The 10942-nt window shown below is 51.7% G+C and overlaps 1 protein-coding gene across 1 annotated transcript; it reads left to right on the plus strand.

The window, feature by feature from the left end:
- Window positions 1-1810: 1810 nt before the first annotated feature.
- On the plus strand, window positions 1811-6924 carry HOO65_060613 (RNA-directed DNA polymerase from mobile element jockey; the record flags this gene model as incomplete). Its single annotated transcript, XM_071003596.1, has 2 exons — window positions 1811-2954; window positions 3488-6924. The coding sequence occupies 2 exons, from the start codon at window positions 1811-1813 to the stop codon at window positions 6922-6924; spliced, it is 4581 nt and encodes a 1526-aa protein (XP_070857963.1).
- Between the last annotated feature and the right edge of the window lie 4018 nt (window positions 6925-10942).

Genomic DNA, 10942 nt, shown 5'->3' on the forward strand with positions numbered 1-10942 from the left:
GCGACTTTGCAGCGTCATCTTTAGCCATGCCCATAGCCTCAAATAGCTTTAGGTTAGCCATCTTTCTGAAGCACACCCTCTCGGATAGCTGTGACTGACGTAGCGGAGGAAAGCTACCAAGTTGCGTTTGCTTTTCCTTACAGGCTTCAGCGGCTGGCACACCTAATACTAGGCCACTAGTCTTTGTGCCGCATGATAGATTATAACGTAGCCACAGGCTAGTAGCAGGATTTCAGTTGTCATACCGAACAATTCCACTCCTCCAGCATGGCAAGCCATCTTGCCTTTAGCCGTAGCAACTTGGCTCCCAGCAGACCTCACCCCAGTTATGCTGTCCTAAGGGAGCGAAGTGTAGTTTTCCATGATCAACTTACATGCACTAGCAACAACCTTCTAGCCCTGCACAGTAACGCCACATCTTACCCCCCATATGTTACTAGTCTTCAATAAGCCTTTGAGGCCTAAAATATACTACAGTCGGAGACACAGTAGGTGGTACTTTCCTCGGCCTGGCAATGTTGCAGCGTCTTGATCCGTCAGTAGAGTCTGCTATGCATATGACCGAATTGTTTCACTGTTTTCGCGGGGTAAGAAGAACTACAAACCAACTACCTGAACAAGTCAGCCGATTTCCTAAAAGTGCTCCAGATTACCACCTCTAAAGAGGCTTACGCCCCCATTGCTACCCTTTATCATAGTCTCGTGCTATCTAGCTTACGCCCCAGCCTCCAAATTCCGGGATCAAACTGCTCATAGATGATGTAAATCATGAGAATACTGTAGTTCCTGTATTATAAGAGTTCGTGGCGGCTCTAGGCACCTATTAACAAGCCAGCGCCTAGAGGTATTTTCATATCCGATAACGCCTTGTTTGCACCACAGATTCGGATTATGCGGCTTTGGCTCAAGCACATGTAACGTTTGGCTTTTTTTTTTCTGTTTCCTTTCTCTATTCGAGGCCCTATCCAATGTCATGTTCAACATACCAGGCGCACTCTTGTGTGACATAAATGGGCTCACTATAGACTCCGCGCTCTGTACCCTGACCTCTGTCCTCAATGCCTTTTAACACTAGGTGTATATCACCTGACAATACGACAGTGTATTCTGCTAGGCGGAAGCGGCTTGGGTGATGTCATCTTCTAATACTACTCTCGAGTAGCTAGCAATTGCAGATCAATTTCGTTTTTTTTTTCTTTTTGCTTGTGCCACCCTAAACTCTACTTAATCGCCAACCGTCAGCATAAAGCTCTGGCCCCAGGAGAGTACGTTGGTGTTGAAGTGGGCAACATTCTTGCTACTCTTTCCGCCGCTAGCCCTACACAATACGTAGCTAGCTTATCGCCCTCCTCGCGTTCCGGCTAGCCTGCTGTGCATGTACTGTTATTGTATTATACTACGCCCACCTGTTGCTATTTCGCTGCAAGTTGACGCAGCCGGTGTGCCTAAACTTGAGCTTGAGTATCTTTAACGTGTACGGGAATCGCAGAAATCAAACGACGCCGGACTAGCTACCGGGCAGAATTAACCCTCTGCAGGGTTCACTATAGAGTTTTGACGAGCAAAGCGCTATTGCTCCCAAGTTGGCTTGTTGCTCGTTTCCGCTCTGTCTTGGTCACACAGAAGCAGCTGATGTGCGGTCAGCTTTTGCAGGCCCTTATAGACATTGATTGGGGCCGTTTTTTCCAACATACGACCATATACAGATTTACGGGCGCAACTAGCCAAATAAGTGCATTAAATAATTAATTCATTTGTTTTTTTTTTGAGAACCCATCGCAGAATTACCCCCAAAACACGCCCTTCTACCATGGAGGACACCGACATGGTAGATCAGACGCGTCAGCCTTGCAAGGCTGCGTCTCCCCACCCACCCGACCCTCCCTCCCAGATGCCCCCCTTACGCCCCCTAACCGTCACCGCCCCCGACCACCCTCGAGAAGAACCCCCTAACGAGAAGGAAGTCCCCCTCCAGACACCAGGCTCGGTCGCTCAACAACAGAGCCCAGCCGCAACGGATGCCGCCGCAACAACTACTGGAACCACCACCACAGACCCGACCCCCACAGACAATGGGGCAAAAAAACCGAAAGGTAGCTTCAGCAAGCTGCTGGACACCGTATGGAAGGAAGCAAACAAGGAAAGAGAGGCAAAAAAAAGAGGTGCCGCGGCCCTTATGCTGGCTCTGGACAACTTCGAGGTAAACCCGGGCCTAGACAAGAACGACCAAACAGCACGCCTGGAGGTCGACTACCTCCTAAAGGAAGTCAAGGAGTTGGTCGCCAAAAGGCTCCGCCTAAACCTGGCTGGCACGACCCCCAGCCAAGCAAGGACGCAGCCCACCCACAAGGCCAAAAGTCAGCAAACTGACACACAAATGACCTGGGCCCAAAAGGCCGCCTCCGGCAAGGAAACAGCCACACCAGCGATCCCAGCCAAACCCACCGATACAGGAAAACCACAGGCAAAGCCTCTTGACACAAACGTGGGAAACCGCTACTTGGCAACGCTCTACGAGGACTCCAAGTGGAGAAAAGTGAATACCTCAGTCACGAGACAAAGACTGAACCAGGTAATCTTCAAAGGACAAGACAAGGTGGCCAAGGTAACAGAGACCAGAACAGGCCTAGCGATCACCCTGAAAGACGGCACCCTTGACAGAGAAATGAAGGAAAGGATTGGAAATTTCCTCAGCGCGGCCGAATTGGAGATGGAATCTATCTGGGAGAAATTCGTAATCCCCAATATCCCTGCCACTATCAACACAGTGGAAAACAATAAGCTGGTCTCACGTCGTACCTCGCTGGAGGATGTGAGAAAAGAGGTCCAGGAAGCTTTTGGGGGGACGGTCAAAAGTATGGTTTGGAGAGAATACGAGCGGGACCCAACGATGAAAGGCCTCAGAGTGGCAGTACACAAGCCGGAAAAGATCCCCCGCACCATGGAAATCCTAGGTCTGACCCGGGTAGTCCGTAGCTCGCACGGCACACCCCGCCCACCCCCGCAGTGCGACCGCTGTGGCCGCACTCACCAAACCAAAAACTGCAATTATCCACTGAGGTGCAAAACGTGCCGCGGGCCACACCGCTTGAGCGAACACCAAGAAAACAAAGCAACGGAAAGCAACAAGACCTCCAGTGAGCAAGGTACTCCAAGCAGGGCCCAGGCCGGGCAACCCCCCCTTGAATGAGAGGTGAACCCTATGGGCGAATCCACGGCAACGAGAAACAGCTAAAGGTGATCCAAGCAAACGTTCGACGCACGCCCAGTGCACAGAAGAGCATTTTGCAGACAGCTTACTCCAGGGGGGCGGACATAGTTCTCATCCAAGAACCACCGTGCAGGTTAGACCGAACATCACTGCACCCCCAGTTCACACTGACGGAACAAGTAACAGAGGGAGAGACAAGGAGACGGGCAATAAGCTTTGTCAGAAAAAACTCAACGTTCAACATCTTCACCTCCGGAAATATACCCACACACCCAGATATCAGCGCAGTCACAGCACAGCGAGGTGACGACGCTTTCTCGGTAATCGGGATATACAACGCCGGGGGAAGCAGTGTAAGACCAAACGAAGCTGTGGACATGCTGACAACGATAGGTACTCGGCTAGATAACACTTTAATCATGGGAGACTTCAACCTGCACCACCAGATGTGGGACGACACGATAACCCGGAACAGTTCGAAAGCAGAACAGCTGGTAGAATGGATTGAGAGAAAGAGACTAATCTGCGCTAACGACAATGGCCTCTCCACCCATGACGGAGGAGGGGTCCTAGACTTGACACTGGTCGCAGCCAACATCTGGAACAAGGTGAAGCGATACCAAATGGCAGGCGCTCTGGAGTGCGGAAGCGACCACTCCCCACAGGAGATCTCGATCATCGCATCGCACGCCAGAGGACCAACATACTCCACAAGACGCCTCAAAGACACAGACAAGGAGACATTCATCGAAGCTTGTGGGACAAAGGCAAGAGCGCTGGTAGGCACCCTCCCTGAAAACTGGCAAAACCATGACAGATCACTGGAGTCGACGGCAAAGGAGATAACTCGGGTTCTGCAAGACGCCTTCGAGGCCACGACACCCCAGAAGAGAGTCACAGGCTCGGGATACAAATGGTGGAACGAGTCATGCCACGACAAGAAACGTGCCGCAACTGAAACCGGAAGGACACTGAGGTCCCTCCAGTGGATGTTGAAGGCCGGAGCCACGAACCTCGACACGGAACTCGACGTAGCCAGACTCCAGCACGCAGAAGCCAAAAAGGACCTGTCAAGGGCCATCTGGAAAGCCTCCAAGGAGTTCTACCAGAATCTGACAGCAAACATGACCTCCCAGGCCGCAGCCCACAAGGCAGCGAAGTGGCTTTCCCGCCCACAGAAAACCCGGTCCCAGGCAATAATTGTGGATAGTGTAACCCACACAGATCCACAAGACAAGATCCGAACCCTGAGAGAAGCACATCTTACAGGGAGCGGTCTCCCCGATCTCGACCGACCAGAGGTGCAGGGCGACAGGGGGGAAGCGTGGCAACCCCTCTCCAAGGCAGAAGTCGAGAGCGCCATCAGAAAGCCGCTAAACACCGCCCCCGGAAATGACGGCATCCAGAACAAACTCCTGGCGATGAGCTGGCCAGCCCTGGGAAATCTCATAACAGACCTATTCAACGGATGCCTACGTAGGGGCATCCATCCAACATGTTTCAAGGAAGCCAAACTGATCGCACTCCCAAAGCCCGGAAAAAGGGATAGATCTGACCCGAAATCATACCGACTCATCTCTCTGCTTCCGACTCTAGGCAAAGCTCTGGAAAGGGCCATAGCCAAGAGACTGACCCATGAGGCGATGCTGAAAGGACTTTTCTGCGGGAACTACGCATGCGCCCTCCCCAAAAGAGCAGCATCGGATCTAACGCTCGCCTTGGTAAACGAGATCAAGGAAAACATGGAAAGAGGAGAACTAACCTCAATCTTGTCCTTCGACATACGGGGAGCCTTCGACGGCATCCTCCCCAACAGGATGGTCAGGAGACTCCAAGGGCAAGGATGGCCAGGTCACGTTTGCAAATGGGTTCAATCCTTTTTGGAATCGAGGACCTCACAGATAACGCTGGACGACACCACAGAGCCACCAGGAAACACGAGCGGAAGCCTCCCACAAGGGTCGCCAATCTCACCAATCCTGTACATGCTATTCATGGCGCCGTTATACTACAGCTGGAGCAACTACCTGAGAGGATATATGGACGACGGGCTCTGGCTGATAAAAGGCAGAACCTGGGAGAACTGCATCAGGGACCTGAGAGTAGTCATGGAGTACACCATTGGGTGGTGCACAGACAACGGGCTTCAACTGGACCACAAGAAGTCGCAGCTGTTACACATGACAAGGAAACGCACCCAAGACAACCCAGACTTGGAACTGACTGGAGCGCCTGTGATTAAGGCCACCCCTAGAAACGGCTCACTCAAATGGCTGGGAGTCCGCTTCGACAGGAGACTCAAATTCACAGCACACGTGAACGAGATAGCGGGAAGAATGGAAAAGTCAGTAAACAGCCTCTCGATCCTCAGAGGCTGTAGACACGGCGCCCCCGTGAAACAATTAGTCCAGGTAGTCAAATCCGGAATCATGGCGACTATGACATACGCGGCAGCAACTTGGTGGAAACCAGAGCAACGCGGCAACAAAGGCAAATCGAAGAAGCTGGGAAAGCCTCTTAGAAGAGCACTCCTAGTCGCCCTCCCGGCCTACCGCACTACTCCCACGGCCCTTATACACATGGCAGCGAACTGCCCACCAGCAGAAATCACACTGGACGCATCAGTCAAGAGGGAAGCAGTCAGGTGGCACTCACTGGATACAGCACACCCACTGTATGATCTGAAGGACTGCAAACACCAGAAGGAAATACTGAGACTCCTCCCGAAGCCCCTCCCCAGGTATGGCCCACTGTGTGTCAACCCGCCCCCAACATCAGTTCCCCCAGACGGGGCAAAAACAGAAGGGCTCCAGAAGGAAGAAGCGGCAGAGAGCCACCTCGCCTGGAAAGCAAGGTGTCCGCCAACAGACATCTGGCTGTACACGGACGGCTCTAAACTGGAAAACGGCTGGACAGGAGCAGGCTGGTGGGCAGAGAGCGAGGGAAACTGCATCACCGAAGGGGGATGGTCCTGCGGGAGATGGACAGAGGTAGCAGACGCCGAAATCCGAGCGATCAAGCACGGACTAGAGAGTCTGAAACAGTGGCACCTCACGCACAGCAGGACCATCTGGATCTGCACAGACAACCAGGCAGCGACGACGCGAATGAACTCCATGCAGAGGAAAGTGGGAACATCTCAATTCGACGTCGACAGGGCCAGGCAAACAGCACAGAACCTTAGAGCGCAGCACCCCTCACTCGAGGTACACTGCATCTGGGTCCCAGGTCACAGGGGAATTGAAGGCAATGAAAAAGCTGATGCCCTTGCTAAAAGTGCTGCAGTGGAAGTCTTTGAATATACCATGTCGCTAGCGAGAGCTAAGAGATGGCTGAGAGAGGACCTCCACCAAGCACACAAAGCCTGGTTCAAGGATCAGAAAACGGTTGTACACCATGCCACCAGGAAACTCATGGAATTCCCCCACCCAGACAAGCTGGGCGTTCCAGAAGGCCCCCGCAAGCACCAGGGAAAGATCCTGGCAGCGATATCAGGACACGGTGACTTCGCAGCATACCACCGAAGGATGAATCACCCGGTCACTCGCAATCACTGCCACAGATGTGGCAGCGACAAGAAAGAAACCCACGAGTGGACCTGCCGGAAAAACTCAAAACCATGGAGCCATACCTTCGTGCAGAAGTTGCTGCTCTCTTCCAAAGGCAGAACGTCTCTGATCGGCGCGATTGCCAAACGGTCAAGCCCGACATGACAATCAAAGAAAACTAACAGTGGCGTGAACCGCCCCAACTAACTCTAAAGACACCAGGAAAAAAAAAAAAAAAATCCCACTCCCGACAGAAGTCTCCCCAATGAAAAGTGCCGAGTACCTGACGTTCACCCCGGCCCGCCTCCGCTCCCCTCTGCTTCCGCTAGGTGAGATAAAGTCGGATGACGAACCCCCCCCCCCCCCTCTCCCCACCTCTGACACAGCCGTTGGTTCTCCCCATAGGGAACCACTCCCCTCGCATTCAACACCCTCTGGAAATCTATTACTTGCACAAACCTTCACCCAATCTCGCTCTTTGCTGCTTGACTGCTTGAAAATGTGTTTGCCTCAATGCTTTCCATTTCTGCTTTTGTTCCTTTTGCTCTTATCTTTCCTTCCCGCTTTGCTCTTCACCTGTCAGGTAATCGACCCGAACAAAAGATCCCTATGGCACCGCTGGTGACCGGGATTGGAGGACGGATTGATGACCTACACAGGCCCATATACGGCGACCGAAAAAGCAGTCTTCTTACGGCCGAATCGAGAAGTCTGGACTCGAAAAACCTACATTTTTCTTGATCTGATCCCACGTCATAGAGATCCACGGAGCCACGACGCAGGTCAAGCTTAGATATTGTATTGTATTGTATTATTTTACGTCTACCTACCAATTATTTCGCGGTAATACGACGGCATATTCCGGACAGGAGCCGTTGGCTGATGTCAGCTTCCCGTGACTCCTCCTGGGCGGTCAGCAATTGCAGGTTTGCTTGGATTTCGGGCGCCTCCTATGACTTTTTAGGGTCCGGCGCTTGGGCCAGGATGGCTCTCTGTCCAGCATTGCCCTAGGGCGTGCCTGCGGGGTTCCAGGTATTTTTGGTCTGCGACGACCGCGTGTAATCTAGTCTAAAAGGCCGCCGGCTATCGGCACGGGGGTAGGCCCCGGCAGAGTACAGCGGTTTTGTCCTTCCGTATGCATGGCTGCTGCCGCATCATTTTTAATATTTTTCCCGTTCTGCTGGTGGTTGGTAGCAGAGCTCCCTCCACACCTTCTCACGGAGCCCTCCTCGACATCTCCTTCCTGTCCTGCGAACGTTTCCTCCTCCTATCTCTTCTCTCTTCCCCTTCCATTCTCCCTCAACTTCGCCCTCCTCGTCCCCTTCTTCGTTGTTGCCCTTGCTGTCGTGGAGTTGGTTGTGTCATCCTAGGCTGCCCTGGTTGTGGTCGCTCCCCTGTCGTCTGCGGTGGCAGTGACCTGCCTCTACGCGTTTCTTGAGGGGGGGCTGCCTCTGTGGTGTCCAGACAGCTCAGCTCGGGCTCGGGTTGTTGTTTCTCTTTAAGGAGCATTAGGTTGCGGCGAAGCACGTTGGCGACATAACTTGTCGCTTTCGTGTTTTTAAGGAGCTTGTCCGCGAACCTTTGGCTCCATGGTCTGGGTAGTGCCTTGCAGGTCCACCAGTGTCCTCGTTCCTTGGCTTGGTTGCAGGCTCTGCATCCAAGTGGGCAGTTGTGTCCCCATCGCTCGTGGTATCTGTCGAAGTCTCCATCGCCAGTTCTAGCCGCGAGGATGTGGCCCAGCTCTATTCTAGTCAGCCCTTTGTAGCGGGAGTTGCGGAAGGGGGGTTCAGTGGAGACGCCGGTTCCAAGCGGACGGTATCCTTTTTGTTCTTTCCACCACCCTTCGTAGTCGAGACGTAGCTGGTCTCTTCTCCATCTCCGTGCTCCTGCAAGGCTGAAGCGGTGTTCCGTTACCAGTCCCTGGCTTCCTAACAGGTCAAGCTTAGATAGTTTTAGGTAGAGAATAAATACAACAACAACAACAACAACAACATACGACCATAGCCTGTGGAAAATACGGGGTCCCGTCTGCTCCCCCTTAGTCAAGCCACAGAGCGCCGAACCAGTAGTATGGTGGGTGACCACATGCGAATCCTCGGTGTTGTATGTATCTCGATCTTACTTTTTTTTGTCCATCACACCGTAAAAGCCCTCTGTTATAGCACACAATAACTCACGATTTTGCCAACATACGACCATAGCTTGTAGAAAACACGGGATCCCGTCCGCTCTCCCCTAGTTAAACTACAAAGCGCTGGACTAGTATTATGGTGGGTGACCACATGAGAATCCCCAGTGTTGTATGTCCTTTTTTGCCCATTTTTGCTAGTGGCGGGTCTTTGTTACACAAGAGCTAGTTTGTATCAGCATCATGACCTTGAGGTTCAGGTGTCACTACGTCACTATCCCACAACTTACCTGGTTTTGGGTTTCGTATTTTTATTTTGGCATAAGACTGTTGTGTTTGAGTATGATCTATGCTACTGTCGGTTTCAACCTGGCTAGTAACACAAAGATATGCTACTAGTACGCACATGGTCAACTTTCTTCCAATATCAGCATCTGCGGCGGTCTCTACCCAAGGCCCAAGTAGTCATCAGATTTGACCAAAATAAAGACGCTATTCCAGACCCGGATCCAGACAGTCTACCTACGATACACCCTACCCCGCATCTTGCCAGCTGTTCAATACATGTTTTTATAGCCGACTTCCAAACACGCAATGCTCCATCACAGCTAAGCTGAGATCGCCAATCATGATACTGACGCGTTTCAAGCCTATAAAAGACACTCCAGTATTTAAAATAGACTCCCGCGCGTCAACACTAGCGGTTGCACGCCCTCTGTGATTCACAGAATGGAAGTGGTTAGACGATGATCAAGCAGCCGGTTATTCACATCACGTCCCCTCTGCTACACCCAAATGCAATACATGGTGACCAGGCTACAGTGTGGGGCCTTGGTGATCATGGAGGCAAATGTTGTTTGGTAACATGTGTTCCTCTACTTCAGCTCTACGCCGCCTTGTCTCCGTCCCACGTCTCCAAAAGGCATCAATCAACATGCAGCATGTTTATCTGTTTGTACATGAGCATACCCAAACGCTTGCCTAGAAAAAGAATCTCCACCCACTCACTCCACAACACACTGCAGTTTCATGCGTCTTTTTTCTTTTTCTTTTTTTTTCTTTTTCTTTTCACAGCCTCTCCTCCTAATCCTTTGGGCCTAGCCATGTGGCAGTTGACTCTGTGGGAGTGGGCGCAAGACACAGGCCGTTTTCTCATTATCCCTTTTCTAATGCAGCTCATTGCCTTGCTTGGGTCTCTCATGGTCGTCTCTTTGTGGGGGGGAGAGGGGGGATCACCTGCGTTGATTCTCACTTTCTCTTTCTCCATCGTTATTGCTGTTGCTGCCTGTAAGCCCGCCATACACCCCATCCTTGGCGTAGGAAAGCCGCTGCTCCCTAGGGGGGAGGGAGAGGTGTTCTGTATCTGTCCATTACTATATCCGCCCAACTTGGCTACCATATCAGCAGTCACGCCATTCGGGTCTTTCTAGCAAGGCTGGTCGCGCTATATGCACAATACATCTCTCACTAGATATCTCGTTTGGGGTTTTTCTTTTTCTCCCCTTCTTCCCCTCTTAATCTGACTCAAAAAGCATTGAAGGCTATAAAGCTCAACCCGTCATTACAACACTGATAACACCCACCATAGATGCAACTTCGGTTCTCAATGTGACTGATGCAGCACGTAAGCCTGCTAGTATCTACAAGCGGTGTCTTTTTAAACTCGAAATATGCGCCAATGGGAAAGCTTGCCTTGTCAATGAGACAACCCATGATGATCTACGTGAGCTGGATAAATAGGATTCTTTGCTAGATTGTGGTGTGATGATGGTGACGATAGTGATATAGATGCATTGTTACCAACACAGCTCTAATAGAGACGAGACAGAGACAAAGAGAGGGGAAGGGGGGCGAAGCAAATAATGCAGGTCTAGTTGCAGGCCAGGTTGAGTGAATGCGTGTTTTGTGGTGTGTGTGCATTGCATTGCATGTGAGAGTGGGTATGGTGAGCTGCTTTTGCACAAAGACACCCCATTTTTCAGCAAATAACCAGTCAATATATGCAGCAAGGTCACAAGATCTCGAGTCCTGTGGCAATCATGACACCGTATGCGT

This window comes from Ceratocystis lukuohia (assembly GCF_044167205.1).
Source record: "Ceratocystis lukuohia strain C4212 chromosome Unknown Supercontig6_pilon, whole genome shotgun sequence".
NCBI lineage: Eukaryota > Fungi > Ascomycota > Sordariomycetes > Microascales > Ceratocystidaceae > Ceratocystis > Ceratocystis lukuohia.